We start from the raw sequence: 19,756 nt of genomic DNA on the forward strand, positions 1-19,756 counted from the left end.
AGGAAAAGGGAGGACTGGGTCTCCCCTGCCTCAGGAATTACTATTATGTCGCTCAAATAACCCCCCTCTTATATTGGTGTAACAAAACATACACGGCTAGGTGGAAGGAACTGGAGTCCAGCCTGTTGGACCGATTCCCCCTACAAGCTGTAATGGCAGATAAGGGTCTAATGTGCCGGCTGGAAAAGCTGGGGAACCCCTGGTTAACCCACACCCTCCAAGTTTGGCAGAAGGTAATCAACATCTGTGGGATACACAAAATGCTAAAAATCTTCAGGTGGGTTGCTTTCGACTCGGATTTTATTCCAAACAGACACGACTCTAACTTTGAAGCATGGATATCCTATGGCCTTACGACATTCCTCTCTCTTACTCATAGAAATATTGTGCTCAGATTTGAGGCCTTACGGGACGATCACAACCTGACAAAATACAACTTTCATAGAAACTTACAGCTGAGATCATATATTGATCATGAATGCAAACTGTCCGACTTCAATGATGCTGAGTCGCATTTTTTCCTCATCCTGAAAAATGCCACAACCATGACCCCTACTAAATCTATTTCTAAACTATACAAAGCCCTCTCTAGTGCCAGCAAGGATAATACTTTATACACTAAGGATAAATGGGAAAGGGAACCAGGGATTGCTATTTCTGTGGGGGAGTGGGAAAATGTTTTGTACTGCCAGTGGTCCACGTCCAGTTCTATGAGCTGGAAGGAACATGGCTGGAAGAATATTATTAGGTACTTCAAGACTCCATATCAGGAGAGGTACAAAGGGGCTTATATGCAATGCTGGAGACAATGCGGCTCGACTGTTGCTAACCATTTTCATGTCTTTTGGGACTGTCCCAAGTTAAAAAACGTTCAGGTCTCCTTAAGTGCAGTCTTTAACGTTCAAATACCTTTAGATTTTAAGGTTTTATACATGGGTTTGGTCCCCTTTCTGGAATGTAGGAGTGAGATTAAGTTGGTGCAATTACTCTTGGTGGCAAGTAAAAAAACAATTACTAGAAGATGGTTAAGCCCAGCCCAGCCTACCCTAGACGACTGGTTTGGGATCATTTTAGAGATATTTAGGATGGAAAAACTTACATATCTGTTAAGAAATCAAAAAGCCAAATTCTACCAAATTTGGAACAATTGGATCCAATTCATCACCCCCACGAGGGCTGACTTCACTTGATCTCACTATTACTTGGTTGTTTTTTGTTTGTTTGTTTTTTACATTTACTTCTATTACTATTGCTTGTTTATTTACTTATTTCTTCACAATGATTGCAGCATGGGCACCCCTCCCAGTTTGTGTTTATAGTTCCATGTAATGTGTTCTATATATCCAATGGCGTGTCCAGCGGGGTGGCCTGGGGGGGCACAGGCCACCCCCCCAACCAGACTGGCCACCCCAGGTGCCACCCCAAAGGCAAAACAATAAAATTCAATCAAATATCAAATGTCCGATTATGTTTTCACGGTGACGCTCAGATATCCGAGTGTAAGTGAATGCAGCATCGGCTTCTGCGCTATGTGCATCACGTTAGCAAAGGTAGGAGAGCCAAGCACGAAAGACGTCACTGCAGGAAACAATTTTTCGGTGAAAGAAAATGAGGACAGAATAAATGTCCCGGTAAGTAATATTAAGTTTGTTGAGTTTAGTAAACTTCAGCGAAATTAGAATACCAAGGAAAAAAATAACACTTAAAGAATTATTGCAGCCGTGGAATATTTCAGACAGTATGCTACTGAGGGCAGCTAACATAAGAGTTATGAGTTATAAGATGTAATCTAAGTCGTAACATTGCTGTATGGAGCTGCAGATTTGGTTGCAGGTTAACATAGCTGGACTGGCCATCGGGCTTATTTGACTTATTTTTTTATTTATTTTTGTAAGGGCATGAACAATGAGAGGTGGTGGATTGGCCAGATGCAGGTCGATGTGTAGAAATAACTCCGTTGTTTGGTGGTGGCTATGGCGGGGCTTCCACAGAGGCAGCAGGTGGATGAGGGAAGGGGAGGCAGGAGGAGAGCCCCGAGGCAGCCGCCAGTCCGAGTGTCAGGTGAACTGAACTTCAGGTAAGAAGTTATGACCTGCAGTCTATCTGGGTCAGATATAAACCAAGTTTAGGTGGAGTTTATTTTCGTTGTGCTGACTTTTTACTGTCAGTTGCAATAACTCATACTGCGTTCTAGCCAGCTTGGAGTTTTTATACAGCTGTTCGGTTGCTATGATGTTACTGATAGTGAACTTTATTTTATTCATAAGGTTAGTAGAGTTGCCAACGGCTCCTTAAAAAAATGGAATGGTCCCTCAATCAGAGAAAATATTACACGTTTCGTATTGAGCTGAATGGAAAAAGACACAAAGCTGGATTTATTCTGTCTTTACGCTGCACAGCTGCCTCTTCTCTCATCCTCCCTCTCCTGTTGCTACTTCAATCATGAAACTGATCGATGATCAGCTGATCGGCTTTTCTCTCTTGTTTGTTTATCGCCCACTTTGCGCCAGAAAGACGAAACCAGCAGATGTCGCGCTAAACAACAGCAGCACGTTTAAGCTTGATCGGCTGTTGTTAGAATTTATTTAATATTAATTTCTAGTATCAGCTGATGTTTGCTGGAGCCACAGCTGTAAAGCTGCTGGTCATGATGTCGGTTTGGATATCTGGTGAGAGGGAAACGTGAAGACCACCCACCAGGATCCTTTTTTATGTAGCTGACAGCTGGTAACTGTGCAGGGGCGGGTCTAGCAAAGTTTTGCCAGGGGGCCAGGTAGGGCATTAACAGGGAAAGGGGGCACAAAGAAATACTTTTCTTTCCTATTCTCATTTAAAATATCTAGCTTTTATTAAATAATTATCTAAATCTTACAACCAAAGTTTTTATCTGACGTAAAATGTATAGAAATCATACATATACCAAAAAGACTGTACATCACTGTCACAACAGGGTTTGTTTTCATTCAAAGGCTTTATGGCTTTAATACCTGGTGGGTCGGTCTGTAGTCAAAATGCCCGATTTTCTGTCCCAGTCCAGCCCTGCAGGTTATACTGGCAGTGTCACCATGCCAGCTGAATGTATTTCATCATCAGCCAGTGTTGTTCTTTATCAATATTACCAAAGTTTACCATAAGGCAGCATAGAAAGTATTTACTTGCTTTCAGGTTTTATTCAAATATTAGTCTTTTCAGTTGTTTCTCCACTTTTTTCCTGTTTCAAAATCAAACACCAGTTTGTGAGAAGATTATCTTCTTTTTTTAACAGGCAGAGAAAGTTTTGCATTGGAATGGCTAATTTGTCAATTGTTTGCTACAAATGTTCGTATTTTAATATTCAAAAATGTTTTTGCCCAAAACATATGTACAGTATATGTCAGTAAAAATACTATGCAAATATTGCTGTCCTTGAATGCTGAGTAAACACTGACAAAGCACTGATTGTATCTCTTGTACTTTATCAACGCAGTATCTAAAAACTTTGCACCGTAGTGGTTAAAATCTCATTCTAATAAGAGTTAAAAGTGCATTTGGTTATTAGGTTTATAGGATTATTGAATTATGGTTAAGGGTTGGTAGAATTTTTTTTTAAAACATTATCTGCCAATTAAATCTGCCACCCTTCTCCAAATCTGTGCCCCTACCTGGCCCCCCCAACAAAAATTTTCTAGACACGCCACTGTATATATCTCCTTTGGGAGAGCATGCGAGCAACTGTCCTAGTAATAGCTAGTGGAGGTTAATATGCACCCGCTGATCACTTTGTTTATCATTTGCTCTCCTGGACTTAATCTAAAACCTGGAAGGACTTTGTTCCCATGTTATTCATATACTGCTATGCAGATGGTTTTTTCTTGTCCAATCCAAATAAAGATATAATTAAAAAAAAACATTTTATTCAAGTTCATCCATATGATGTTGTATCTTAGTATGTTAAGGTTTCATCAAAAATAAAAAGATGGCATGTAATATAATAACAAACTTTACATAAGTATTATAGATTATCTTTTGTTTTTCAGACTGGGTGGCTGTAACCTGTCAGAGAGAAGCTGTGAAGCTCTGTGCTCAGTCCTCAGCTCCCAGTCCTCCAGTCTGAGAGAGCTGGACCTGAGTAACTCTGACCTGCAGGATTCAGGAGTGAAGCTTCTGTCTGGTGGACTAAAGAGTTCACAGTGTGCAGTGGAAACTCTCAGGTCAGGATTCAAACGTTAACACATATGATCATTTAAAATGTGAATTATATTATTGATTGACTTATCTATAGAGCTTTTAGCTAAACTTATATTTATATTTGAGTGGATTATTAGACTGAATTACTGTGTAAAATTTGTCACAGTCATACGATTTTGTTTATTTATTTATTTTTTTAATTCATGTACTGGCCATTTTACATAAATTTGGCTAATCTTCTACAATATATACATTTGATTTCGTTAGGAACAAAATGTTCAAATTACATATTTTGCTGGATATTGGGTATTAATGAAATTATTATGTCTTTAATGACACCACATTTCCATATGTAGGAGGTTACTGGTGGTATTGTTTCAGTGTCTGAGTTTTCCTTGCAAAGAAACATCTGGAATTTAACAATACATATTTTAAAGCTGTTTTCTCCAAAGGGATTTGTATTAGTGATGGTAAATTTGATTCTTTTTACCGAATCGAGTTTAAATGAGTCACTCACCAAAATGAATCGGGTTTTTTAAGTCATTTGAGTCTCTGAGTCAGTTGCCCAGAGAGTGCCAAAAATGTACTTTTTCTCTCAAACTTAATTTGTTTTTATTTTCATGTAAATCCTACTGCTACGATGAGTGACTGAAAAATAAAAACAACTATTTTATAGAGCAAAAAAGAATAAGATTTCTAAATTGGACATTTATTTTTGTTTATGTTATTAGTATTTCCTCTTTATCATCTTTGCACAAAAACAAAGTGTAGACTGAATGTTATATTGCATCAGTCAGACTATCAGGCTTCATCTCAGATGAAGGAGTGACTCTTCCGTGGTAACAAACTGTGAGTTTCAGCAGCTGAGAGGCAGGAGGGAAGGGTGAGTGAGTGGTCTTGATGCATTCTCAGTCTAGACTAGACTAGAAAGAGGGGCGCTGCTCTTGTGGCGACCAGCAGGTTGTCTCTCTCTGTCAGTGTCAGTGTTTTAACTTATTTTATTTCATTCTTTTATTCCTTTATATATATATTTTTTTGCCTGAGGAAATTCTATAGCATCGGCTTGTGCTTTGTGGAACTTCTTTTAACGAAGATGGGTTTTTTATTTCGCATGATTTTATTGGCAATCCTGACGGTTGTTTGGAGTCATTCCTTTACCATCAATAATCCTGGCTAATGTGCAGTCTCTGAGGAGTAAATTGGATGAACTGCATTTGAATGTCGCACACTTGCGTGGCTACAGGGATACATGTCTAATGGCATTCACAGAGACTTGGCTCAAGGACTCTGACCCTGATTGTTCTCTGGAACTAAATGGCTTCGGGTTTCCCATACGTTTGGATCGAGACCCCGGAGCTACCCAGAAATCTCAAGGAGGAGTGTGTTTGTATATAAATCAGAAATGGTGTAAAAATGTGACCGTTCGTAGACAAGTGTGTCTGCCTGACATTGAGCTCCTCTCTGTGTCTTTGAGGCCGTTTTATCTGCCGAGGGAATTCCCACAGATCAACGTCACCATTGTTTACATCCACCCTAAAGCGAATCCTAAGAATGCGACTGACACCATCTCCATTTTTTTCCTAATAACAAACCATGGTCTTCAAAAGGTCTTATGAGGCTGATTCATGAAAGGAAAAAAGCTTTTATTGAAGGGAATATCTTGAAAGTTAGAGAAATTAGGAAGGAGATCAGATCAGAAATTAAAAAAGCCAAAGTAAAATACAAGGATAAGGTAGAGGCGGAGATGGGTAGCAATAACTTAAGGGTGGCCTGGGCAGGCATGAAACACATGACTGGTCACTGTTACAGTGACTGTAATAAGATAAGTCTTCCTGGTTTTAGTTCAGCCTCTCAGTTAGCAAGTAGAGAAGCTTATAGACCCTCTACAATTTGCATACAGGCCTCGTAGACGTGTTGATGATGCAGTGGTCACTCTGTTGAACTTCCTTTATCGCCATCTTGATGGCGCCAAAGCTCATGCTCAGCTCTTATTTATTGATTTTTCTTCAGCTTTTAATACTATCCAGCCACATCTTTTAGCTGATAAACTTCTTAACCAGTTTACACTTGATCTTAATCTCGTTGGTTGGGTTTTAAACTTTTTAACTGACAGATCTCAGTGTGTGAGAGTGAACGGCTGTTTTTCCAAACAGCTGAACTCTTCCACTGGCTCACCGCAAGGTTGTTGTCTCTCTCCTCTACTGTATATTTTGTACACTAATGACTGTCGCAGTACACAGGCCAACAGGCATTTCATTAAATACGCAGATGACACAGTCATTGTAAGCCTCCTTCATGGTGAAGAGGATTCCCATGGGCCTGTTGTGGATGAGTTTGTTTCGTGGTGTGATCAGTCCTTCTTAATGATCAGCACCTTGAAAACCAAGGACATGGTTATTGACTTCAGGGAGACATCCCCTCATCCTGCGCTAACAGTGGTAAATGTGCAGCCATTGAACTGGTGGACAGTTATAAGTATTTGGGGGTTGTTCTTGATAAGACTGTGCTTTGAGTCACATCTTGCTGCTACAGTGAAAAAGGTTCAACAAAGACTTTTTAAGGAGGTTGAGAGGTTTCAATGTTTCATCTGAAATGATGACTCGTTTTTTATAAAAGTTTTATTGAATCTGTTTTAACTTTCTGTATCATTGCTTGGTACGGTAATATGTCTCTGAATAATAAGACCAGACTTAACAACCTGGTTAAAGTGGCTGGTAAGATTTCAGGGAGGTCTCAGGTCCAGCTTGTGGACTTTTATAACAGGCATGTGCTGAGGAAGGCGACCTCTGTCATGTTGTGTTCAGATCATCCTCTCTTTAATGATTTTCAACTGCTTCCATCAGGTCGTCGTTATAAAGTGCCTGCAGTGAAGACAAAGAGACATAGATTGTCTTTTGTACCTACTGCTATTATCATAGTTAATAACACTGAACCATATGTGTTGTTGCCATTGCACATTGTACTTTTTTGATGAAAAATCTAGGTTGTTTTCTCAGGCTTATATTATATTATTTTGGAGTGTCTATGTGATGTGTTGGTTGCCTGTTTGTTTGTTTGTACGGACATACTGCAAATCAATTTCCCATTTCCCATAAAGTTACCAATAACCAATAATCATCCAGGTAAGTAAATCTCCAAAAGTTGATTCTGTTCATCTGGACGTAGCGTTTTGTGGGAGAAATGTTTCATCATCATCCAGGTGACTTCTTCAATCTCGGCTGACTGCAGGTTTCAATCTTATAAACAGTACATTTGCATAATGACTGAAACCAGCCCACTGAAGGAACAATGGGCTGGGAGGTCAGTTCCTTAATCATAATTATGCAAATTCTCATGACCATTGATCAAAGCCCACTGATCAAAGCCCACTGATCAAAGCCCACTGATCAATAGCCATGAGAACCATTCACAGAGAGTTGGGGAATGGCTGCAATCACAGCATTTTAATCATTATTTTAAAGGCTGTAGATTGGAGCCATTGCTCTAACAGTGTACAAATGTAACAGGGCTTGGTGCTGATGCTAACAGTGCTAGCTGCTTCAGCCTTTATTTACACATTATAAGCACATTTCGCTTATTTTAAACAGTATATAAAACAGCTAGTACTGCTGGGACGTTATATTTTCACAAGCTAACATGAGCCAATCAGTGAGATGTCTAGCCATGACAGTTGTATGTTGCTGTGAGAAGAGTCGGGCTACATACAGTGATGATAGTGTTAGCCATGTTAGCATTTAGCTTCTATGTTTTTATAGTTTACACTTCTTGTTTATTGCTAGCTGCTCTGTTTAGTTGCTTTAGGGTTTCTTAGTTTACTTTTCCTGCATTATTTTGGTAGTTATCATGCTTGGTGTCATAAGTTCAGTTTGACTTCCTCCCCTGACATTGTCTACATTAGTTTCAGCTGTGGAAGGATTTATTGAGTGTTTTCTATTTCTTCCATTTGAACAATAGTGGTGCACTCTATGCTTGTAGCTGCTGTGTGCTACGTTCTTCTGTCAAACAAGATGGCGCCTGTGTTTGGCTTTGCCGCTGCAGCTTGCTGGAGGCAACAATGTAGTTTTTCACTGTCGTCAATCATTTTTTGTAATGTCATTTTTGCTCTTTTGAGTTCTGACTTAATTTCTGCTGCTTTAAATTATGATTGGGAGATACTGTTAACCCTTTAAGGCCGGTCAGAGTGGGAACGCTCAGTTTTGCGTAACTATTTTTAAATGCCTGTAGATCGGCAACCACACAAGCTAGTGCAATAATTTTTATTTTTGCATGTGAAACCGGAGTTGTACTTACATCTTATGTATCCAGCTTATCCTAGGTCACCGTTTCCTTCCACACATAGCTTTGCAAAAGTTGCATGAAAAGCACTTGCAGCAACAAAAAAGTAATATTCCAGAAACACGCTTTGCCAATCCGATCAGATGTTCATAGCACTTCCTACGTTGGAATAGATGTCAGCCCAAACTATCGTATGTCCGCCATTACCTGCCCGAAACCTGAAGTGATGTCGTTTTTGCGAAAATTCTAGTTGTTTGTTTGTTTGTTTGTTTTTACCTTGAAGCCTACACTGGTGTTTTTAAAAGTCATGTTTGAGTTTACCCTTTCAGTATAGTTTCTGGGAGGCTTAGAACTCAAATTACACAGTTGGAAATAGTTTATTTTGATGCACTGAAGTTTTTCTTGCAAATTCACATGGTAGTATTTATTTTAGTTTTTCATGCAGTATATACAATTTGGTGTATCTCAAAAATACAACTATGGATACACTCAAATTACATTTCCTGTGGTTGGAAACTATTTTGTGCAACTTTTTTAGTTCTTCCGTTTTGAGGGATAAACCTCTTAAATTTCTCTAACTACAAATATATGTAAAAATACAAAACAAAACAATTTTCAATTTGTTCTAGTTTATTGCACTTTTTGCTGTATATGTATATATGTATATGTAGTTACTATGGACTGAATGCATACATATTATTAAAATTTGGGCTATAACGGTTGTATTGATGTATAGCAACTTGAACTGCTCCCCAAAATGGCACTACAGCAGTGGTTCCCAAACTTTTTTTGCTGGGCCCCCCTTTGTTTTACACGAAAAACGTTCGCCTCCCCCCCGGCGCGTGAACAGCACGCACACGCACTAACACATCCTCCAACCACACACGCCCATATTTTGCTCCATTGCGGTTTATTTCACACCTCAAACATTTAGTAAACAATTAAGCAAATACAAGTAATCTGCAATAAATTACAGGTAGTAAGAAAATAAACTACTAAATCTTTTACGCTACGTCCGCACCTACACTGGTATTTTTGAAAACGCAGCTGTTTCATCCAAACAGTGTTTCAAATCACCAAAAACTGAGATTTTTTTAAAACTCCTTTTTTGCGGACGAGGAATACAGAGTTCATCTGGCAACGTCAAAGGTTGCGCCTTTTTTCACGTCACGTTATTGTTTATGTGAGATGAATTGCAGAATGGCAGACAGAGACAAAATACTGTTACTCTGAGTATCTGCAGGTTTCACACGCAGTTACTGTCCCTCCATTTACAAAGGCGTCATGGGTAGTTGTTTTTTCTTCTTCTGTAATACTAATCAACATTGCTGTCAATACATTTTCAAAAAATGCCTCTCTGTGCAAAATGGGTTCAAAAACATAAACAGCTGTGGGATCCTGTTTGTCTGTGATTTGAATCGAGGGAACAAATCGTGGCAGGATCAGCCTGATGTTATTTGTATCCCGCTGTAACTTTACTCTATAAAGAGCAAACATCTCCAAAATGTCAGGAGTAGTTAGTCACTACAACAAGTGTTTGTGAACTAAAAATTAAGAATGTGGGATCCTGTTTGTCCATGATTGGAAGAGCCCAGCGCTGCTCCCGACGCAGGGACCTACCTCAGCAGCTGTGCAGGTGAAGCCAAAGGGCAGATTTGCTTCACCATATTTTCTAGTCTTTGGCTTAGAATGAAGTTGGTTTGGAAACATATTCAGCGATGCTTCATCTCCTGCTTTGCGTTTCTGTGGGCGCCGTGCTAGCAGTGTTCAAGCGTTTTGTTCCCCTCCCTTTTCATACCGCGCCCCCCCTGCCATGGCTCTGCGCCCCCCCTAGGGGGCGGGCACCACACTTTGGGAAGGTCTGCACTACAGCATGTAAAAATCTAAAGATAAGCTCTGGCAGACTTGGTTCTATGGTAGGTCTTAAAGGGTTTAACATCAAAGATTCAGTGGAGAGCTACTGTAACAGCTGAACAGAAAAACTCTTCCTCCCCTGGTGTGCTACTCTTCACAACCCGCAGGACTTTCACCCTCAAGAGATGGAAAAGGGGAACGAGGGCCGACGTCCAGGTGAAACTGAGAAGCTACCAGAGGCTAGCTTCTTGGCTGTGGGGAGAATCCTGGTGCCTGCGTGCACTTCCTCTCCTGACATTTAGTTAATATGTTACGCCGGTGACTGGGACCTGGGCTCTGTGGCTCAGAAGCAGTTTTTCTCACGGTGTGTCCGTCAAACGTTCACTGTTTTTATTGATAACAGCTATGTCTGCTCATCGATCATTGCTTCCCCCAGCTCTGGAGTCGCTGCCCTGCCCAGCAGGTCCACAGGTCTGCATTGTCTTTATTTCAAGTGCCGCTGCAGTCAGCTGTTGATTTTGCAGATCGACCGTCATCAACTCGGTTGGCCCCGCTTAACGTTCGCTCCATAACAAACAAATCATTTATTCTAAGCGATCTCTTTATTAAAGAGTCTCTAGATTTCATGTGTCTGACTGAGACGTGGCAGCAAAATAAGAACTATGTCCAATGTTCCCTCTAATGTTTCATGTGTCTGAGCGAACACACAAACTCCCTGAGCGGTCCCTTGGATCACTGGATCACGTTGTCATTAACGTGGCTTCACTCTACATCAACCAAAACACCGGTGTCGGCACATGAGGATGCTGTCATAGCCCGTCAGCGACGTTGATTAGCTGCGTATATACGAATGTGAATCATTGGCTGGACTATGGGATAAGGCGGCATCGTTCTAAATACTGGAGCAGCCAGTCACTGACTAACACTGCAAAGCAGAATTGTTAACGTATTTATTTTAATTTCAATTCAGGTTAGTATTTAGTATTTAGTATTTATTTATTTATTTATTGTCATTGACAAGAACAATGAAATTGCGTTTGGGGCTTCCATACAACCCAAAAAAAAAGAAGAAAATAATAAATACCCCTTAAAACCCAAGTGTACATATTTAACCCAGTGTGACTCCAATGCAATAAGACAATCCTTAGCAACAACATGAGAACATGACAAGTAATGTTCGTAGAAAATCAGACAAAGACCTGAGAAACATGACAAAGTACAACAATGCAACCCATTCAATATTATTGTACTGTGAGATATGATATCAGATATGATAGTTATCTATTTAAGAAGGAGGGGGGGGGGGGGGGCAGGAGGGGGAAGAGAATAAAGATATGATGCACCAATGCAGACCAGTTCATTGCTATTAAGAAGTTGGATATGGTTATTGTCCGTGAGAGGGGGGCAGAGAGTTCAGGAGCCTCACAGCCTGTTAGATATCTTTTTGTGCGCAATGCAGATACTCTGTGTGCAGAGAGCGTGTCAGCGGATTGCGCCCGTGCGCAGCTTAGAGGGAACATTGATTATGTCCACTTGAATGAAATCTGCCCGGCTGGCTGCTCCGTCATCTGAACTCCGCGTCTTTTAGGACGTGGTGGAGGACTCGCTGTTGTTTACCAGGACAGATTCACATGCAGTCTGATGACCTCGGACTGCATTTGAGTCACAGATGATGGTCAGTTCTCTAAAAACCAGTTATTGTATTTTATTCTACCTGATGGGGTCTTTCTAACTGAATTTAATGACCTTCTGACATCCATCATTTCATTGGAGAAGGTTGGGAGATTTGTGCCGTCATATTGATGAAGCATCCTGTAACACTGCTGCTGAGCTCATCACTGTCACTGAGTCTTTTAACTTTAGGCAGCACGTTTCTGGCCCCACACATACAAAGGGTCACACACTGGATCTTGTTTTCTCCCTGGGTTTAAATATACATGATGTATGTGTGGAGGATGTCCATGTGAGTGACCATAGCTGCATATTTTTTAACTTGTTATTTTACTTGGATCCTTCATCTCCTAAACTGATGATCCAAAGGCGGATTATAAACCAAGATGCTGCTGGAAGGTTCTCTGCCATGTTTGACCCTCGCATGGCTCGTAGTGACCTCGACTCACGTATTTTATCCTTTAATGATCAATGCAAGTTGTTGGAAAGCCCACTGATAACATGTTTACATGGCTAAAATGTTATGGCTCATTCATTGATAGTATTTTCGCCATAGAAATTGTTATGTCCTATATTGTTGAACCCACCATGTCTATGCTGATGCTCTTTGAACGCACCACATACGTACTCGAGGCCATGCAGTGGCTGCTAGTCTGTGTTCTCAGTATTTTTATGTGTCAGTTCCAGTTTTAGAGCTCTAAAGTGCAGCTATCGTGTTAGGAATATGTTAGGAATAGACAGGAACACTGAGCACACTGAGGTCAAATCTTTATTTAGGGCGACCGTGGCTCAGGGGGTTGGGAATCGCATCTGTAACCGGAAGGTCACCGGTTCGATCCCTGGGCTCTCTGTCCTGGTCGTTGTGTCCTTGGGCTTTACCCTACTTGCCTACTGGTGTTGGCCAGAGGGGCCGATGGCGCGATATGGCAGCCTCGCTTCTGTCAGTCTGCCCCAGGGCAGCTGTGGCTACAACCGTAGCTGCCTCCACCAGTGTATGAATGTGAGAGTGACTGAATAGTGGCATTGTAAAGCGCTTTGGGTGCCTTGAAAAGCGCTATATAAATCCAATCCATTATTATTATTATTATTTTACCACTCGCTGCATTCTTGATGTTCATGTTCTTCTCTTTCCCCTCACCCTGCAACCAGTCATGGTAGATGCTCCTCCTGGAGCCTGTTTTCACTGGGAGGATCTTTGTGTCAAAGGGAGTTCTTCTTCCCACCATCACCAAGTGCTGCTCACAGTGGAGGCGGTTACCTTACACTGTTAAACAGCTTCAGATGACTGTTGTTGTCTGTTGGGTATTGTCACTTATAAATAAAGTTACATTGAATGGATGTAAATGGATAGATGTTATTGTGACAAAGAGAAAACGGTTGTTGACAGATAGATTGTTTTTTGTGTGTCTGCAGTCTGTCAGGCTGTCTGATCACAGAGGAAGGCTGTACTTCTCTGGCCTCAGCTCTGACCTCCAACCCCTCCCATCTGAGAGAGCTGGACCTGAGCTACAATCATCCAGGTGACTCAGGAATGAAGCTGCTGTCGGCTGGACTGAAGGATCCAGGCTGGAGACTGGACATTCTCAGGTATGAAGAATGTCTGATAGAGGAGGAATAGCTGGAAACATTTCCTGTGTCTTTCACTCACTTCCTGTTTGTTTCCTGCAGATGAGACATGAACAATCACACATGCAGGAATATTTTCAGGGACAGACACACTAGTCTAGCTGGATAGTTCATGGATATTTATGTAGGGGTCTCCAAGGAGTCTGGTTGCAGGAACATTTAGGTCACAGGTGTACCTGAGATAGATACCAGTGTACCTAATAAAGTGTCAACCCTATGTGTGTTTCCCATGCTGTATGTCCACAGTGACAGAAGGATGAAACAAGGCTGTGAATCATTTCAGTCTGTGTTTGTGACAAAGAGCCAGACAGGAGCAGCTAACATTTGGAAATGGAAGCTTAAATAATGACAAACTCTACATTCACAGCTGAATTAACAATAAATTTGTTCTCAAGTGCACATTTAGCAGCTAATGCTATTACTGTTTTCCCTTGCTTTCTACAACTTGAGCAGCTATTGCTAAGTAGGCCACTTTGCTCTGCTAAGGATTTATGTGACCATGATGGAAACTCTGATAAGCTAATGCTGCTAAGCTAATACTGTTTATGGGCCCTGTTAGAATCAATATTTCATTCTCATTCTGTTGTTTGAGAACAATATTAACGTTTCACATCATTATAACACAAGAGAAAAGGGTATTAGCGTTAGCTACTAATGCTTATTCACCTCAAATTAGCTTTAGCTGCTAATGGTAGCCTACTTAGCAATAACTGCTCACTAATATAATGCTAATTCACATCAAATTAGCATTAGCTGCTCAAGTTGTTATAAGGAAAGAGAAAACGGTATTAGCATTAGCTGCTAATAATTGTTCACCCCTAATTAGAGTTAGCCCCTAATGGCAGCCTACTTAGCATTAACTCCTGACGTCGTTGTAATGCAGGGGAAAAGAGTTACCATTATCGGATAATGCTAATTCACATCAAATTAACATTAGTTAACAACGGTAGACTTCGTATCATTAGCTGCTGTCATTCTTACAAAGCAAACAGTATGAGCATTAGCTGTTAATGCTTTCTCATCTAACATTAGAATTGGCCACTAATGGCGTATTGTTAAAAAGTAAAAAAACACATTGTTAGCATAAGCGGATGATGCTAATTCACCTAAATTAGCATTAGCTAATGATGGCTACATACCTAGCATTAGCTACTGATATTGATATAAATCAAGAAAATATGGTATTAGCATTAGCTTTTAATGCTTTTTCATCTAAAATTAGAATTAGCCACTAATGGCGTGCTATTTAGCATTACCTCTTCACATCGCAGGGGAAAAGTTAAAATTAAATGAAAAAAAATGTTCAGATTAGCTACTCATATTGTTAAAAAGTAAGAAAAAACATTGTTAGCATAAGCGGATAATGCTAATTCACCTCAAATTAGTATTAGCTAATAACGGCAACCTACTTAGCATTAGCTGGTCACATTGTTATAATGCAAGAAAATATGGTATTAGCATTAGCTGCCAATTCCTAAATACCTAAAATTAGCATTACCTGTAATGGAAGTCTACTTAGCATTAACTCCTCACTAATGTAATGCTAATTCACATCAAATTAGCTTTAGCTTTAGTATTAGCTGCTAGCACCAGCCTACCCAGCACTAGCTGCTCACATTGTTAAAAGGGAAGAGAAAACGATATTAGCATTAGCTGGTAATAATTATTCACCCCTAATTAGAATTAGCTGCTAATGGCAGCATACTTAGCATTAACTCCTCACATCGTTATAATGCAAATGAGGCTAACTTACATTAAATTAGACTGCTGTTATTAGCTAATGCTATTTAGCAGTAGCTGCTCACATTGTTATAAAGCAAAGGAAAACGATATGAGCATTAGGTTCTAATGCGTATTTGCCTTTAATTAGACGTAGGTGCTAATGGCGACCTACTCAGCATTAGCAGCTCAGATGTTGTATTGCTAGGGAAAAGAGTGTTAGCATTAGCCGTTCACATTGTTATAAAGTTAAGGGAAATAGTGTTAGCATTAGCTACTCACATTGTTAAAAAGTAAGTGTTAGCATTAGTGCATAATGCTAATTCACATCCAATTAGCATTAGTTAATAACGGCAGCCTATTTAGCATTAGCAGATAATGTTGAATTTGGCCCACTGGAAAAGTTAAGAACTCAAGATTTAGGAGTGTTTCTCGATAGCTCTTTCTCATTTGAGAAACAAATAAATGTTGTTATTAAAACGAGCTGTAAGCTTTATATTGTTGATTGTCATTTCCCATATGGAAAAGATATATAAATCTTATAAAGTTTGTATCTGTCTTGTGTGAAACTTGTATGAAAAGCATACAAGAGTGAAAACAGATATAAGATCCCTTGAAAAATTATATAATGAAACTTGTATGTTTTCGATACTTACTAAAACAATATATGAAAGTAATGAGAAAGTGGCCACTTTCGTGAGTATGACTTTCATCATATAAGTTTTTAGTCTTTTCCATATGGGATATGCTTAAAAATATTTACTCATACATGCTTAGTTTTATAATCAATTGGATGATGATAGAGGTTCGATCCTTAGTAGTCTGTAAAGACTCTGTGTGCCTTCCAGAGTGCTCTGGCATGCACACACCACTTGGGGCCATGAGAGAGGTCGTACCCTCTCTTACTGATTTATGGTGTAGGACAGGGGTCTCAAACTCTATTTAGCTGGGGGCCGCTGCAGGCAGAGTCTGGGTGAGGCTGGGCCGCATTAGGTTTTCCACAAGAAAGGCATGGTTAAAAAATTCCAATCTTCTCAAATCTCTTTATTTTTATTTTTTAACACAAAATATGAAAAATAAATAAACAAATTAAGAATTAATAAGAAAAAAAAATCAATCTGTAATACATAAATAAAATAATAATAAGATGTTCTTAGTCAGTGAAGTTGTGTGTATCTTTCAGTCTTCTATATCTGCTGTATTTAGATTGAAATGTCTGTATTAACAGTTCTATAACCTTCTTCTGAACATGAATGGAACACTGGAGAAAATGAACTGTTCTTCTGAACATGGCTTCTCTTGCCTACTCCTTGCTGCTAGAGACCTGGCAGCGTTTCCTCTCGCATAGCCGAGCCAGATTTGGCCTGAGGGAGGAAGCAGTTGCGACCCTCAGTATGTCTTGAAGATGATCATCCGTAAGTCTGGACCTGTACTTGGACTTATTGAAGTTCAAAGTGGAGAAGAGCTTTTGGCACAAGTATGTGCTACCAAAAAGGCACATGGTCCGCTTGAACATTCGGGAAAGCCGAGGGAAACTAGGGCTCAATTCTCTCAAAGATTGTCCAAGCTTGTCTGCTTTTCCACTCACCTCCCTGAACTTTGCTTTGAGTTCAGAGTTGCACTGCAGCCACTTCCAGATCTGGTTGTCTTTAAATCTGTGAATGGATTGGCTCCATCTTATCTCTCTTTAACAAAAGAATCCAAGTGGAGCCCTCAGGTCTGCAGATAAGCAGCTTCTGACCAGAACTAGACGTAAAAACAGAGGTGAGCTTTATCGATGGCTGCAGCCAAACTCTGGAACAGTCGCCCTTCACATCAGGTCGTCACCAACACTGGACATTTTTAAAAGCCGGTTGGAAACACATTTGTACTCTGTAGCTTTCAATCCTGACCAGTCTTTATAGTCATTACTGTGTATGTTTCCTATTTTCTCTCTACTCTGTGCAGCACTTTGGCTCAAGCTGTTTTTAAATGTGCTGATAAATAAATGTAGATTTCTTTGAATAAAACAGTGGAGCCGAGCTTTGAGCTCAGTGTGTAACAGTGTGTGTGTGAGAGCCATGTAATGTCCATGTGTGCATGCTGACTGTGCTGCTCTGACCCCCCTCCTCCTTTCAGGGTGGAGCCTGCTGGAGTCCGATGGTTGAGACCAGGTCTGAGGAAGTGTAAGTGTGTTTTTAATGGGATTCATGAAAACAAAGCAGCACACATTCAACCATCTTCATCATGTCAGGAGTCATCATCAAAGTGTCAATCAATGAACAGATGATGGATCAATAACTGCAGCTGGATTGTGTTTGTTCTCTCCATCAGATTCCTGTCAACTCACAATCGACACAAACACAGTGTACACAAAGCTCCAACTGTCTGACAACAACAGGAAGGTGACACGTGTGGAGGAGGTTCAGTCATATCCTGATCATCCAGACAGATTTGATGTTTGGGAACAGCTGCTGTGTAGAAATGGTCTGACTGGTCGCTGTTACTGGGAGGTCGAGTGGAGAGGAAACGTTTATATATCAGTGAGTTACAGAAGCATCAGAAGGAAAGGAGACAGTTATGACTGTTTGTTTGGAAACAATGATCAGTCCTGGAGTCTGATCTGCTCTGATCATGGTCCTCGTTATGTCTGGCACAATTACAGAGAAACATCCATCTCCTCCTCCTCCTCCTCTGTCTCTAACAGAGCAGCAGTGTATGTGGACTGTCCTGCTGGCACTCTGTCCTTCTACAGAGTCTCCTCTGACACTCTGATCCACCTCCACACCTTCAACACCACATTCACTCAAACTCTTTATCCTGGGTTTAGTGTCTCTCGTGGTTCCTCAGTGTCCCTGTGCTGAGTGGAGTGTAAAGAGTGTCTCCTGTTACAGAAACACTCTGACTGTTGAACAGATAGTTCAGTCTGTACATGTCTGTCTCTTTCACTCACAAACACGTTTTCAGATTCATGGATTCAATCAGTTGATGTTTGAAACTCTTCTAAATGATTCCTTGTAAACTTCTTCAGTCACAAACAAACAGGAAGTGATGTCACATGTGTTCCTGTCCACACAGCAGAATGAGTCTATTGCTGACAGTGATGTACAAACAGAGTGAGCATTTCTGAGGCCCAAAATAAACTGAGTAGTTCACTGAATGAACAATGGACTGTGAGCTCAGTTCCTTCATCATTAGTATGGATTATATATGTATATGTATTATATTAGTATCATATATATCAGGTGCTGCTGCTTTCAGTCATTGTGCAAATGTGCTGTTTGTAAGCTTGTAAAGCTGCAGTCAGCTGAGACTGAAGAAGTCACCTGATCAGTGAGCAAACGTTTCTGAAAACGTCCAGATGAACAGAATCAACCTTTTGGGATCAGCCAGCAATGCAGCATCATTGTTGTTCAGCTTCAGAGGTTTGCAGGAATGAACTGATGACCAGAAACAGCTGCAAAGTCCAAGAAAATACCAGCTGGAGTTCAGCTGCATTTGAAGAAGTCAAAGAAAAGTAAGGATGGCAAAGGGCGACGTTTTCTTCCAAAGAGCTGCAAACATGGTCGACGCCTCATTAGAAGAATCATCTGGACATTTGTGAGGAACTCTAACCAAGAAAGCAACGTCACACAGATCCAACAGACAGTTTCCATGACTGCAAGTGTTGAGTGGAAAAATGCTACATTGCATTATTGCATCCTCTCACCACAGGAGGCGCTGTTGGCACCACTGATTGCTGATCAGCTGTTCTCTGATGATCTGATTGATACTGTGAATAACGGGACTCACTGAACTCTGTGACACAGTGAAGATTACAGAGTTTAACTTCACCCTTTAAGACTGACCACAGAACCAAGTCCGCCAGAGCTTTTGTTATATTTTTACATGCTGTGGAGCCATTTGTGGGAGCATTTCAAGTTGCTATACATCAATACAACTGTTATAGCCCTAATTTTAATAATATGTGTGCATTAAGTCCATAGTAACTACATAAACTGCAAAAAAAACCTCTGCTCATCCATCTCTGTGTGTATCAGGATACATTTGGTTCATAATACACAGAAAAATCAGAGTTATTACCTGTAATAAATGTGACAGATTCCTGCAGTGATAACCAGGCAGGACTGAAACACATCCAAGCTGTCACCACGGTAACAGCACCGCCCATCCACAGGTGAGGGGAGGAGCAAAAAGAGGGACTTTGACCATTTTATACTAAAAACACTCAACTAATGTTTCTAATATGAAACAAATAAGCCCACATTAATGTGAGCGTTTATTAAATAATAATAATGATGATTTCCTCCTGATCTCATTTCCACAGCAGAGAAAACTGTGGTGTATATTGAGGTGGAGGGTGTGGTCTGTGGCTCAGGTGTAGAGTGAGGGTGGGGTGCACCACAGCAGCATGCTGGGACTGCTGAGGGTGGAGGAGGGAGTGATGATGACATCAGAGCTGCAG

At 40.5% G+C, this 19,756-nt stretch overlaps 1 protein-coding gene across 1 annotated transcript in view; it reads left to right on the plus strand.

Moving 5' to 3' along the window:
* The window catches only part of LOC308399244 (protein NLRC3-like), a gene marked incomplete at its 5' end in the record, with an annotated part of 45,603 nt that extends 26,320 nt beyond the window's left edge, over nt 1-19,283 (plus strand). The window contains 4 exons of the mRNA XM_080886387.1: nt 4,017-4,190; nt 13,381-13,554; nt 17,431-17,477; nt 17,626-19,283. Coding sequence (XP_080742513.1) covers nt 4,017-4,190; nt 13,381-13,554; nt 17,431-17,477; nt 17,626-18,155 — 925 coding nt within the window. The 3' untranslated portion in view covers nt 18,156-19,283. The remainder of the gene's footprint in view (nt 1-4,016; nt 4,191-13,380; nt 13,555-17,430; nt 17,478-17,625) is intronic.
* Between the last annotated feature and the right edge of the window lie 473 nt (nt 19,284-19,756).

Source organism: Rhamphochromis sp. 'chilingali', assembly GCF_963969265.1.
Source record: "Rhamphochromis sp. 'chilingali' genome assembly, chromosome: 1".
In the NCBI taxonomy this organism is placed as follows: domain Eukaryota; kingdom Metazoa; phylum Chordata; class Actinopteri; order Cichliformes; family Cichlidae; genus Rhamphochromis; species Rhamphochromis sp. 'chilingali'.